The sequence below is a fragment of the Apaloderma vittatum genome, unplaced genomic scaffold, assembly GCF_000703405.1.
Source record: "Apaloderma vittatum isolate BGI_N311 unplaced genomic scaffold, ASM70340v1 scaffold7869, whole genome shotgun sequence".
Classification (NCBI taxonomy): Eukaryota; Metazoa; Chordata; class Aves; order Trogoniformes; family Trogonidae; genus Apaloderma; species Apaloderma vittatum.
The window spans coordinates 11,322-26,378 of NW_009734560.1; the positions used below are offsets into that span (position 1 = coordinate 11,322).

The 15,057-nt window shown below is 39.3% G+C and overlaps 1 protein-coding gene across 1 annotated transcript in view; it reads right to left on the reverse strand.

Annotated features, from left to right (window-relative positions):
* The window catches only part of PRKAG2 (protein kinase, AMP-activated, gamma 2 non-catalytic subunit), a 38,122-nt gene that overhangs the window by 5,390 nt on the left and 17,675 nt on the right, over positions 1-15,057 (reverse strand). Inside the window, exons 3-10 of the mRNA XM_009876325.1 lie at positions 12,865-12,946; positions 11,301-11,359; positions 8,259-8,304; positions 7,466-7,520; positions 5,488-5,614; positions 4,575-4,740; positions 4,196-4,233; positions 2,067-2,213 (exon numbers count right to left, since the gene is read on the reverse strand). Of these exons, the coding sequence (XP_009874627.1) occupies positions 2,067-2,213; positions 4,196-4,233; positions 4,575-4,740; positions 5,488-5,614; positions 7,466-7,520; positions 8,259-8,304; positions 11,301-11,359; positions 12,865-12,946 (720 nt within the window). The remainder of the gene's footprint in view (positions 1-2,066; positions 2,214-4,195; positions 4,234-4,574; positions 4,741-5,487; positions 5,615-7,465; positions 7,521-8,258; positions 8,305-11,300; positions 11,360-12,864; positions 12,947-15,057) is intronic.

Here is a 15,057-nt window from a genome sequence, read left to right on the forward strand (position 1 = left end):
GGGCCGGAGCCTGTCAGTAATGATAGGATAGGAACGCCTCTGTGAAACCATACTTAAAAAAATGAGGAATAAAAAAGAACTGTGCCACACAACAACTGGCAGAGAGAGGAGTGAGGCTGTGTCAAGACATCAAGGTCAGTGAAGAACAGTGGGAAGGGTGTGCTCCATGCACTGGAGCGGAGCGCCCCTCGGGTGGTGGCGATGACCATGGTGAAGCAGGCTGCCCTCCTGCAGCCCACGGGTGTGACGGGGTGTAGGTGTCCACCTGTGGTCTGTGGAAAACCCCACACTTGAGCAGGTGGATGCCTGAAGGGGGCTGTGGTCCCGTGGGACGCCCGTGCTGGAGCAAGTTGCTACCATAGCCTGTTGCCCGTGGAGAGAGAGACGACCACGCTGGAGCAGTTGGCTGGCAGGACTTTGGAGATGCTGCGGGGGACTCGCGCTGGAGCAGTTTCCCCTGAAGGACTGCACCCCGTGGGGAGACTCACACTGGGGCAGTTTGTGACGAACCGTCTCTCGTGAGAGGACTCACGTTGGAGAGAGGTGTGTGAAGATTCTCTCCTGTGAGAGGGACACCACCATGGCCCAGGGGAAGAGTGAGGAGTCCTCCCCGAGGGGAAGCAGCAGCAGTGGAGACAACATCGGATGAACTGACCACAAGCCCCACTCCCTGTCGCCCCGCGCTGCTCGGGGGGAGGTGTCGCGCCGCGCTGCTCGGGGGGAGGAGATGGATAAATTGGGATTGATGTTAAGCCCGGAAAGAAGGGAGGGGTGGAGGAAAGGTGGTTTGTTTTTTGTTTTTGGTGGGTTTTTTAAAAATCTGATTTTATTTCTCATTCCTCTTCTCTGATTTGTTCTTTAAAAATTTAACTAATTTCCCCAAAATCAGGTCTGTTTTGCCCAGAACAGTACGTGCGGGTGGTCTTCCTGTCCTTATCTCAAACCATGGGCCCTTTGTTCTGTTTTCTCCCCCTGCCTAGCAGAGAAGGGGGGTGACAGAGCGGCTGTGTGGGCACCTGGCTGCTGGCCAGGGTCAAACCACCACAATGGACAATGCGTTCCATTTCCAGTAATATCAAGCACTTCTCCGGCAGCTAAAACCCGCTTGTAGTTTTGACTGACTCATTTTTACATATAAACTCACTATGCTTAGACTGAACCAAAAAGTAAGAGTTGTTCTTAAATCCAAACATCTAAAGCTTCTTCCGATAGTAATAAAATTATCCAAATTTGAAATTTGTGTATCAGCAATGCTAAAAAATTATTCAATTTCAGGAAGAAAATCAAGCAGATGCAGAAAGTTACAAGGAAACATTGCCTAATAGAGGTTCTAAGGGGCTAGTAACAAAGAAGTAGTTTTACTCATATCAAGTATATGTACAGTTACAGCACCGAAGATGGAAAAAAAAAAATCCTGTAACTGAAGAACTTAAAAATTAAATGGAGTTGATCACACCTTGGAGACAACCAAAACGGGTACTAAAGACCCACACACTTGCTCACCACCACATACAAGGAACCTCCCAGTACTGACAAGTTAAAGAGCACCAAGAGAATGGAAAGTGCACAGGTAAGTCTTGTACAAGAACAGTTAGTGAAAGCTTCTTCACAAGAACTTTTTTCTAGTTCTGTTTCAGGGTATTTCCCCAAGAGCAGTGTAGGACTCTGTACGCACTAACTAACTGCGCCCATTAAATTTCCTGAGCAACATGTTGATCAATCTGACTATAAACTGGAATTAAAAAAAAATTAAAGTTTTCTGCAAAACTTATGGCAGGCTTGAAAGAAATTTGATTCTTTCCAAGAAGCTTTGCATATCATGCAGTTAATAACATGAAACAAAAATAACTGAGTATTATGACAGGTGTACTTTACAATATTCTGCATATTCCTATAAGCATCTACCATCTAAGTCTTTAAAACAAGCTGATACCCAACATATGTGGTTATGAAAAAAATACTTTCACCAAGTAACCAGAACAACTTAGGATAAATTTCAGGTGTTTATCAGTTTGGTAACGCAACTTTTAACTTATAGTAAGGGGAAAAATAAAAAGCGAACTCACCTCAGCCTTCACTATTCTATCCACAATGGTCTCCAGTGTTTCCAGCATACTACACTTTACAACACCTTCAAAATACTGAGAACGGTGCTGTAGGGCTTGCGTCACCGTGATATCTAGGTTATTATATGTTTTTTCAGCAGCAAGATTCTGAAAAAAACCACAACCAAAGCAAGGCATATAACACATCTCAGTACGTAGTAATGAAGTACTCGATAAAGTAAATATTTTGGCATCAAGTAGCTACACATTTCTGGTGTAAATTGAGTCTATTCCAAGTCACATATTAAGCAAAGCAGATGCTCTTCAGCTTCAGTTTTTGGGAACAGTCAAGCAAGCAATTATTTTAAACACCATATGACTGGGTTACTTGATAAAACTGTTTTGTGATACGCAGTAGGCCAATGAAAATATCCTTACTTTGCTATCTGATATTTGGCTGGATGTCACTCATCCTGCTTTTGCCGCGAGTAGAAAATGTAAAGACGAAGTTCTACAGATTTTAAAATACACAGAATATACTTTATGACTATACCATTTTTTGTTGTTTGTTTTTCATAGAATAGGGAGGACACCAACTGCTCTGAACACCACCCATGAAGTAGGACCTTAGTGGAGATCCAAGTAGCGAACAAGTTAAGGATTGTCTTCCCATTTCCTATTTGTGGGCTCCAACTCCCTCTCCTGGACCGTGCTGGCAGTGCCACTTGACAGCGATTTGTGTGTGTGTGTCTGCATTTTACTAAGTCCTATAAAAATAATATAAATGAAAATGCCACACCATCACTGAAAGAAGATTAAAAGAGTTTGAAAGCTGATATTCTGAACCTTCATTCTTAAGAACAGGAAAATGACTTTGTCCAGATCAGCAAAAGCTCTCTTTCTGGGCGAGACCATGGCAATATTTTTATAGTGTTGGAACATCTTGGCCTATTATTTTGTGTGCGGAAGCACTGAAGGAAGAACAAACACCCTTAAAATTAAAGCACTGGACTAAGCCATAAAACAAAATTAATTTTTGGCTATTATACACCGATTCATGAAGTTTTTGGACTGAATTACACTGAATATGAAAAGATAGGTTTGAGGCGATCATGAAGATACAGGCAGTTTCAGCTAACTCATATAACTAATTCCTAATGAGGGACAGTAAGAGGAAAAAAAAGCTTCTGCAGAATTTAGTCACCCTACACCCAGTAACTAGTGTAATATAAAGCTCCTTGTCTATCATCACAACATTCCCAGGTTCCTGCCATCAAGAACATGAAAATGAATTCAGAACTCTGTTAAAATGAAAGAAGTTATCAACCATCAAGTCACTACCTAGAGGCACATCTGAAAATACTGATTAAGCATATTAGCCACATGGTTTGACATTGAAAATCACCAGCTGAATCTTGCAAATTCTATGTTATTGGAAGATCACACTATATATTTCAGATTTCTTTTTTTTCTTCTTTTAAAGCTTGAAGACCAGGTTCAAGCAGACTGATGATGAACTAGAAGCCTCAGAATTGATTATCATTTAAAGAATAGAATCTCTTTCCCTCCTGTTTAATAAGCAAGCAAATACATGTGAGGAAAATCTCAAATAATCAATAGAACCTGTTTCCTATTTAACTAGAAACAGGGGCCTCAGTTGGATCTAAACCAAAAGGAACACAAATCTCATACTCTAGAGTCGGTGAGTCACGTAAAAGAATGGGCAAAGTAGTTTTAATTCACTGAGAAGGTCAAGTCATATAAAGTACCCTGACGGCATGGTGAAATCTGCATCCTCATTGAGAACTGACTGTGGAAAGGCAGTGGCTGAGAAAAGAAAATCCTATCTATCTCAAAAATAGAAACAATCATTAAAAGCCTATGCCCTCTTTTTGTAAGAACACAGCAAGATCTAATTTTGCGTAGCATCCAGAGCAGTAGTTGCGTGTGTGCAAGTTAAGGACAGCTTAAAGAAAAAAAAAATAATTAAAAAAAGCTTTGCAGGATGAACTGAATCCGTTTTATTCGTTTTGTTAACTGGACCCTAAGGAACAAAAATAGTCAGAATTGAGATATTAACAAATTATTTTGCAATATAAAATATATTTTGCAATATAAATTATTTAATAGAATTTAAGAGACATACTTACTATTACATCAAATTTGGAATAAATATCTACAACTTTTCCTAAAAAAAAATAGAAAAAGCGCTTAAAATACAAAATTAGTTTTCTTGCTTCCTCCTTTCATTTATTATTTTATAGTTACACAAAAAAAGAACACAGATAGGTCAAAAAGGAAAGATGGGGAAAAAACCCACAACCAACCTCCCAAACCCTGAAGTTCTTCCAAGCCCATCAACCTACATCTTGCATGAATATTTCTTTATATCCCCTGTCTCCCCCATGCCTTTTTATTTTTCTTTATTCTTTCTCCTCTTCACCACCCCCGTGCCCCTCACAACATCACCACAGGGTTCAGCACCATTTATCTTAGCACGCTTTTGTACACAGAAGATCCACCACACACCCGACTCATCCACAACAGGTAACGCCGATATCCTCCTCTCCACAAATATATTCAAGGCTTTAATGATAGGAGTGTCTGGATGTATGAAGGCAATGTTGTGGTAAGTTCCTATTCCAAGTTCATCCAGATTCTTCTTCATAAAGGCAGGCTTTGGCATCTCTGACATCTAGGAAAGACAGAATGAAGGGACTGACAGTGCTGTTTTCTGCAGCCACCACGTTTTTTAAACCTACCATGCTTCCCTATGACTGGCGTTAGGAAATCTATATTCACTCAGCCACCTACAGACTCCAAATAATTACTACAAATCATTACAGTAATCTCCTACCAGATTCACATAAAGACAAAACAAGCTCAGATCTAGAAGCATCACTTCTGTTCAAAGAAGCTCTAAATTAAGACCGTGCAACTAAGCTTTTTGCTCCTTTATTTAGTTTTGCACTAATCCATCACTAAAAGCTCCTGACCCTAAGCTATGCCATTAGAGAGAAGACAGCACCACACACTCGGCACCGAATGCTTATTTTCAGCTCTTGTTACTTTGTTTGGCCTCCTGTTCATTCCCATGACTACCATAAGCTACAGTGAGTAATGATAATCTCCTCTCTGGGAGACAATTTATTTTTCTTTACGTGTAAACAAGCTTTTGAAGCTGAACAGATCTTCCAGAAACGACAACAAATTACTCTAACAGCCAAGCCAAGTCCAGGTTTCTTTAAATGGCTAAAACAAAGTAATGGCAATGTACAGGTCCTACGTCGATCTCTGATTTCTCTGTTATCAAAACACACAGACACAATGAACGTGGAAGTTCATCAAGAGGTTTCAGTACTAAGACTTAAATTATTTAACATTAAAGATGTTGACTGGAGGGAAAATACCAGTTAAGCAAAGCAAAACTTCAGATACTTACAAAAAGCTGGAGGAACTTGAGGATTCTTTTATGGGTAAGTATATAAAGTGCATTTCCACTGACTGGATCTATAACTGGCAATCTGTGGATTTTGTTTTTGATCAATGAATATACAGCATCAAAAAGGCTGAGGAGAAAAACATGAAGTTTTTTTACTGAATTGTAGCTGGCAACAAGTAATGTCAAAGTGATACATACACATATTTATAAATCCTTGTGAAATACGTCTGATAAGTAATTATTAGCATTATCTTTAATATTACAGAAAACAGAAGAGACTTCAAACTAATTTTTGCAGCTGCTAAAACACGTCAACAATGATATGCTCATGAACACCTAAAACCAGGAAAGAAAATGTGATGGAAAGTGACTTTCTGTGGTAGAAAGTATAGCAGAAATATTTTTTTCACAAGTGTAAATTGTTTTTTCACTGAATGCTGTGCTCACAGCATTCCTACTCTCAGAACAGATTATTTCTGTTCAAACAGTGAAAAATGGAGTATTCCTGCCCTTCATGCATCTCAAACTTCTATAATACCTTCTACGAAGAGCATTTATATTGATAAGCATATATATGCAATTAAGCCCAAACAATTATTTAATAATTTCACTGAATTATCACTGGGGATTGGAAAAAAGTTATGCTTAGGAGATCCAAAAATTCTTCCAGACATTGGAGGCTACAATTCAGCAATACTCCAATCTGTGCAACTCAGCTCTTCTTGCAAAAACCAATTTTTTCCCTTGGTCCTAGCAAGACTATAATAAAACAACTGACCACCAAGTGAAATAAATTAGTAAGTAAGAGAACTCTGAGAATCGCCTCCTTGCCGAAGTAGGCTTCTCCCAAACTCAACAAACTATGCTCTGAGCTCCCTAGAGGGATTAACTAACCCCACTGGATACACGTGGAGTCAAGATTCCCCCCACTCACTGTTGATTCCACTCCAGGAGCAAACATTTAGCAGCTCCTGAGCGCTTGGACTGTCACAGAACCCAAATCCATATCTGGTAAGGTCCTAAGGTGACTTGCTGTGTCCTTTTACACACGTCCTACCGCATCTTCTCTATTGCAATACTTCTCTTGCTGTGCCTTTCACTGAAAACAATTATACTATTTTGTTGTCTTAGTGATATTCTTGGCAGCCAAGTACCGTTCAAAACACGTTCCTTATAACTTAACTGAATGCTGTGTTCATGACAATGGCAATTCAGTTGAGGACAGAGCATATCATCACTTCGAGGTATCACTCGAGCTCTCCTTCACCAGTTTCCTTTGACAAGGCAGAAGCAATCCCGTTCCACATGTGAGAGCAAGAATCACAACTCCACCCTCTGGTTCAGCGATTCAGCGCTAGTTGTTAAGTGATCAGCTAAAGCTCTCTCTCAAAGTACCTTTGATAAATAAGCTATAATGACAGTTTATAAACTATTTCTTTCAGAATTCCATCAGGGAAAGGACTACAGATATATTTTAAGGAACAGAACCTAGTGCTAGAGCAGAACAAAACCATACAGATAAAGTCTTTCCTTTAGTTAAGGAAAGTTACTTGCACTGAAAAGTACTGAAAGTTTTCAATTACTATGACTGCTGAAAGACCCTGTACTCGTTTTGATTTTCATGAAACAAATATGACTGGTAGAATAGCTTGAAAGGTCATCATGCTGTATTTTTTGCATGTTTTAGGGCAATAATTTTGATCCACATCTAGTTTATTTACCAGAACAGTTACACTGATAAAAGACAAAAGTTTAACTAAAAATTCTGTTATTTGTATAATTAAAGTCCTCACAATAAAAAGCTCCCACACCTTCTTGATTACATGAGAAGAGTATCCTTCACTAATTGTTCACAATCATCCTTCACTCTAGTTCACAATATAAATTGTTTCTTATTATATAATAAGAAGGCTTAAATTCAGTGTTGAAGCAGAGTTAGTTTATATCAAGTTAAGCAGATTGAAAAGAAAAATCCTACCTTGCATCTGGAGAGATGTTCACTAAGGGTTTAAACGTCTCTTGTAAATAAAGCTCTGTGTATAGAAAATTAATACACTGTTACAACTTTATATGAAAACATCAACTTCTTCATGAAAGCATTTTATTAATTCTTTCGTATAAAATTAAGTGGAAGATAGCAACATATACAGTCACTTTAGTTATTCCACTTATGCACATTCCTCGGTAGCGACATCGAAAAGACACCCCGACCAGGCTGATGGCCACCAGGGGTCCCTGCAACAACAACAAATCCTTCTTGAACAGTTCCTTTGCTGTGAGGGTCTGAGAGTACTTCTGGTACTATCCAACGGCATAGTCTTTTTTTTTTTTTTTTTTAAAAAGATAGTTTCCTCCCAGCATTCAGCCCTTCTGCTTACACCCAGCACGTTGTACAAATTTCTGGTCACATCACACAATCCACTCGGGCACAGCTTGCTGCCCATCCGTTAACTCCCTCAATACGTAGGGTTAGCTACTCATTCTGCATCCTGACATTTCCATTTCACTTCTACTCATCATCTGTACAGTGACAGCGTTCTTTAAGAAATCATTCTTTAAGATCGAGATGGTACTAAGAGTGAACAAGTGGCACAGTAGTACATAGCCCACACAGTCTTTCAGACAGAAAAATAACCAGCAGGGGCCAATGGACAAGCTTTTACTATTTTTCCTTTCATCAAAAAGTATGTGGAGAGAGACAAGTTAAGATCTATTACACTGAAAAAAATTAGAACATATTAAATTATCAGCCAAGCAGTAAATATTCTTACCCCTCCAGGTTTCTATCTTGTGCTCCTCCAATTCATAAATCTGAACCTACAACAGATAGACGGAAACCTCAGCTTGAAGCATCAATATTAAACGAAAAATCATTAACAACATCATAAACATCTGAATACTTTTCCTTCCACCGCAGGCAATCTAACAGAGAAAGAACAGTTCAGAAGAACATTTCTCAAAAACAACAAGAAAGGGCACAATCCTGCTCAGTGCTGAGTATCATACCGGGCAGGAAAGGTCTTTCCCCTGCCTGTGTTTGTAGCTTAGATCTCTTCAAGACTCAAAGGCCTCTCCTCAGTAATTTATCTTACCTTAAAACAGTCATGCCAAAGTAAGTCCTCTGATGATTCCTCACGCAGCCAAAGCAGCAAAAAGCTTACCCCCATCACTTCTTAACGCTGACAGATGAATTTTACTGCTACTTGATTACAACCAACCATGAGCACTTGGTTTAGTGCTTCGTTCCATGAGAAGAACCAACACTAGATTTCCCTGCCCCCTCAAGTTTAATCTTTTACTGATGTTACATTCTTCAAATGTTTTTGGACTCTACATCTAAGCCATGCAGGCACTCTGCACTTCTCCCGTGCCTGCAATGTTGCTTCTCTGACGCAGGAACCAGACAAGCAAAAAAGTTACAAAAATAATTAGATTTCTGCTGGTTTAGCTTCCTTAACCGGCTCACAAAAAGGACAGGCAAACCATACTGGGAAAAGGATGTGGCAATCTGCACCTTTTGATGGCAGCTTATCAGATCAGGAACAGCAAACAACTCTCCAGAGTTCAGCCTTTGAAGTTCAAACAGACTCAGAAGAAGACACAGTCACATCACCAACTTCCTGCTGTTCTGCTGCTACTTCACAAAGTCCTAAAGATTGTGTAACAGCAGTTGCTTCCATCTTGCTGACGGCTTTCTAAAAATGTTTCAGCTGTGAAAGCTCTCTTTCTCTAGAGGTATCAAGCTGCAAGCCCAAGGCAGCTGCTGGAACTAGTAATTGCACTCGCTATAGCCCAGGTCAGAGGTGCCCGTCATCCCTCACTCGTCCCTGCCAGGTACCTCTGCTCAAGCTGAAGAGTTTAGAGGTGACAGCTTGAAGTCTCCACAAAGCCCATCACGTTCACCTGTGAGCTGAGGGAGACTACACTTGAGATTACTCTCTGGAGTCAGCATCCCTCAAAGCATATAAAGGAATGTAAATTGATGCATAAATCAGACTACTCAAACCTACCGGTTTTGGCTGATGTAAAAGGTGCCCATAGAAGCAAGTTAAATAATTTAGGGCACTTGACAAAAAAGGCAGTTAAGACAGTGGAGTGCAGCTCACAAGAACTACTCAAGTGACCAAAAGACTAAGAGACCACTTTAGATGCTGATGAGATTAAACTTAGTTCTTGGACCACACTATGGGGCGAAACTACCTGGACGCTCCCCCATCAGTCATCTTAAGGTACCATCTAGTCCATGAACACCAACATGCTTCACACTGAATGTGCTGTGATGTATTTAGGAAGAATGACTAAAACACTGAAGAGAACTGTAATTTCCAGCATCATTTTACCTATTGAGACTACAGCATTCCCTGATGGAACATTATTTTATTTATTACATTGTTTATTTAAATAGAAGACTGCATCAATCACTTCAGTTAAATGCTGTCACCTCTCAGCTATTCCTCCTTATGGTGCCATTTTAAACACAACCTATTGAATAAGATGTCAGACAACATAAAAAAAGGAGTGATGACAGCCAGACCACAGGTAGTTACATGGAAAAACTGGCAGTATTGACATTGAGGGTCAGTACAATAGCATGCAAACACTTTCCATTTGTTTCTCCCTTCACCACTTGTAAATCCCCAGAGGGAGGAAAAAAAAATAACCCTTAACAAGAAGAAAGGACATTGCGTCACTCCACTGGCATCTGACAAGAATTTCATTATAGATTTTAAAAATTAACATGAGTTTTGAGAAGCCTAACACATCAGATGTCTGCTCCATTCAACGGTTCTTGATTTTTTAGCTAGTAAAACATAGTACATATGTTTTAATTGGTGGGAATTGTGAGTTGACAGGAACAAGAAAGGGATGTAAATGTTTTTGAAGGAACACGCAAGCTAGAAAACTTCACCAACTGACTGCCAATGGGAATTTTAAATCACAATTAATTGAAAGTCACCAGATCTCCAACTGATTGTGCAACTCAGCCATGTAACTGAAATATTTGCATATATTTAACTAGTTTAACTTGTTTATTCTACTCCAAGAACAGAGTAACCACTTAACGCATCCACGCCTCTGTAAGCTAGCGTTCTGCTTAACTCCACATAGTCCTTTTGGAATAGCATTATCGCTGTTACGAGGCAAATGTGATGATACAAACGTGAACCACACGTAGCCGCATACTTGATTTGTAAATACAATGAAGTTTTTCATTAACCTAGACATCCTCCACAAACACATTTTGGTCAATATTCGCCATTTATATAGAATTCTGATTACTACTTAAATATGCTTTGAAACAACTTGAACACAAATAAAAATACAGTGATCAAGTACTGTCCTTCATACTAAAAAGCAGATGTGATATTAAAAGTAGGTACCTTAAGCCAAATCCTTCATCCCAAATGCATCATCCATTAGCTGCAACACTTAAGTGGAGCCTCATAACCAAAACAAAGGCTATCATTACAGTAAGCACCACACAAAACTTAATAAATGGTAGTACTCACTAAGGAAATTCCTCGGGTTTATGCATGTATAACTGAAGCAGACAGAGCACATTAACCTGCTCCAGCTCACAGGACCTTCATGGCTGAGAACTGAACCCAGGTATCCAGGTTCCATTTTAGCACCTTGCCCCAAAAGCCATCTTTTCTCTCTCATAAAACCCCCCACAGTGAGGACAACCATGAGATATCTGAGCTTCTAAAGGCTTAAATAACAGTAACAATCCTCATCAATCTTTCAGTTGGGTATTTCAGTCTCTGTACTGTATGGCAAAGGATAAAAGTAAAGCTTAACATCATACTCACCATTGGAGACTTATAGTATCTATGCAGTATGTTAATGAAATCTGTAATTGTTAACATTCCTGTAACAAGTGACACATGAGAAAAGTTCTTCAGATATATACTTAACATATAGAACTTCCAGCTATTTTGTCTATTTATATTCACAATATATAATTTAATAAACTTCAAATCCATGTAACACTACATGCATTGGACTAATCAACAGTGGAATTTCAAAACTATGCGTATTCACTTTCACATTGATACAATACTTCAGTATAAGAACATATGTCTGAATTAATATTCAAAATGACAATCTATGGACTCCTTCTTTCAATCTGAATCAAAGAAAATGTTGAATCCAGACTGCCTCCACCTCCAAAAGCATTGAAAGAAAATCTTTAAAGGCTGGAGATCTATCCTTGCCTCTCGTTTTCTTTTGGAATCAGACACACTCTCATTAGGAACTTGCCAAGTGAGGCAGACTCTCAAACTCAAATGAAGCAACATTCCTTGAATATTACTTATTAGAGAACTTGATTCAACCATTTCCACTGTAATCCTCAAAGTCTCTACTGAAATTTGACTTTAAAAAAGACATAGTACATCCATAGAATATACATTTTAATCACCAACACCAAACTAGATAATACTGTTGATCAGTTTAGTTACCTGAAAACATTAATCTTATTTTGACCTTTCAAGTTCTAAATTTGAGAAGGTGTAAATTGCTCCACTGTTTACTACTCTTATATCTAAACTGAAGAAACTAAGAAATGAGGAAGGGAAAAATTAATCCAGAGGTCAGCGTCAAATGACTACAACTTAAGTGACGGACAGAAAATGAAATTAAATGTAAAAAACACAGAGTATTCCTATTGATGCATGAAACTAGTGTTCCTCCCTCCTTGGATTAAAATAGTTTAACAAATGTTTTGTAGAAGTATTTCTCATTAGTTTACAAGAGTGCTCAATCTATATTCTAGGTCACAAGAAGTATATATAATATTTGTAACTGCCACTATGACCCTATTTTCTAAGTGCAACAGAGATTTAACTCTGAAATATTATTGCTGTGGAATTATACGACTTTTAAAAACCCAATACACAGATCTAATATTTTTCTCACAATATGGGATGCATCTGTAGTAATCAATATTTAGTTCTGGTATTTAAATATTTTTCCACACACCTTACTGAGAATGTGCAGAGAAAGACACGCTTGGATTATTCGGGGGCCAGCCCAGCCCTAACCCTCAACACACACAGCAGGATGCTCTTAAGGTTTTTTTATAGTTCCTGTTTCCAAATTTCTTTCTTTGTGACCGTTATCTCTCCTTTTAACTACACAGTGAAATGTGCATATTAGAGACCAAATTTCACAAGGTGAGGATCTAAAAGGATCATTGTGATTCTCGAAACACAGCAACACTAGGAAAGCTGGCAGCACTTCACTCCTCACAAAAAGTAACAGGAAACCCTCTCTGCCAGTGTGTCTCTAGGACGTTAGACAATGGTTAGCCACCTTCTGCAACAGAAAAACACCCTGGAGATTCAAGTAAACTTGAATTTTAGAACTACTTACCTACAAAACTCTGTTTTTTACTCTCCCACAGGGGAGCTGCTCTCACACCGTTTGCCACCAAGGCAAAAAAGGCTTTCTTTACCTGCAAAAAGAATGAACGGCTAAACAAATCTTTGCTCTTGATTTAGCACATCAGACACCAACAGAAGGGTTTCCCTAGTTACAAAAAAAAATAAATAAATTAATAAACACAGTATAAACAGGTAGGTAGCATTCAAAACAGAACCAAAAAAATCACACACACCAAGCTAAATGTTAAGACTTTTAACTTCTAAAATGGTTAAAAAGCTTAGAACAAAAGCGTTGCAAAACTAGATTTTTTGTTTTGTTATGTGAATATTCTATGTAAAAGTCTCAGATGAAAAATTAAGCGGATACAGTTTGGTGGAAGGTATGCTTGCTGACCTCAAATTTATTCCTGTTTGATATTATCCATAAAAGTTACACCATCCCCAAATCATGACACTAAATAAATTTGTAATGAACAGAATTATCATAAGCATCCACTTTACAGATACTTGAGGCTTGTGCTATATTCTAGTTAATGTTCACTGTACCAACACTTGTATAAAACAACAAAAAAATGAAGACTAAAACAGTAAAAGTCTTGTTTCCTCTCCAGCTTTTAGACTCATGATTTATACAAATTAAAAGGGATTATCTGATTATTTTAAACACGACTGAAAGTTAAAAGGACTAGCTAGCCTGGTTTGCCACTAAAGAAATGCAATCAAATGCCTTTGTTTTTTAAATTATTAATCCTCAGTTTCTGAATAAGAGGTTATAAGGTTATGGTGTCATTTTTGAAAGAAAACTTCCCTGTGAACACTAGTTCTCTGAAGCAAAGACCTGATTTCTAGGTGATACTCCTGAGCTCGTTATCATGTCAATCCTGCCAACACCCTTAAATAGTCTTCACACGGAAAGCACGGTGCACAAGGGAAGGTTCTTGTCCAGGCCTTGACTGTCACAGAACTAGGACACAGCCACAAACTTAGTCCTCAGTGCAGGTAACAGACATGCAGTGATTGCTTGATGATTGCAACCTGAACAGACAGTGTATCAGCTTGATGGAGCTCTGAGCAATGAGATCTACTTAAGGATGTCCCTGCTCACTGCGCGGGAGCTGGCCTAGAGGACCTTCACAGGTCCCTTCCAACCCAACACGTTCTATAATTCTATTCTGTGATTCTACCTTAAGTGTCGACTTTCAATTACGTGCCAAGGGGCTCCTCTTTGCAACAGGCACAGGAAAAGGGTTACAGTCACTGGAATCAGCATCCCAAAAAGTAAAAGCAACCAAAAATGTAGCCAAGAAAAAATAAAAACCAAGAAGATCGTAACTAACGATGGCAAAGTTTGCTAAGTCATCCACATGATGGCCGGCATCATATGATATTTGACAGAATTTCCATTTAGACCCTACTCTATGTTATAATGTAGCAGTTTACATTTCTCAAAGTTAGTGAGACTTCTACCCTGCACCAGAACACCACATCTCTTTCTACACTTCAGTAAATTGCAGTGAACATTTCAAATACATGTATTATCCTACTGTATACAAACTCTTGGCTTTAAGATTAGACTTCTGAAAGTGATCCATACATCTTCACCCCTAGGGGCTGACCTGCTGGAAAGCAGCCCCATGGAGAAAGACCCTGGAGTCCCAGTGGACAGTGAGTTGTCCCTGGACAGCAATGTGACCTTGTGGCCAAGAGAGCCAATGGGATCCTGGGGTGCATTAAGAACAGTGTGTCCAGCAGGTCTAGGGAGGTTCTCCTGCCCCTCTACTCTGCCCTGCTGAGACCACACTCGGAATACTGGGTCCAGTTTCAGGCTCCCCAATTCCAGAGAGACAGGGACCTACTGGAGAGAGTCCAACGGAGAGCTATGAGGATGATTAAGGGGCTTGAACATCTCTCCTGTGAAGAGAGACTGAGAGAACTGGGGCTGTTCAGCCTTGAAAAGAGAAAGCTGAGAGAGGACCCTATTAATGTATATAAATACCCAAGGAGTGGGGGTCAAGAGGAAGGTGCCCGTCTCTTCACAGTAGTGCCCAGCAACAGAACCAGTAATAATGGGTTTAAGTTAGAACAGAGGACGTTCCGCCTCAACATGAGGAGAAACTTCTTTACTGTGAGGGTGCCGGAGCCCTGGCACAGGCTGCCCCGGGAGGGGGTGGACGCTCCTGCT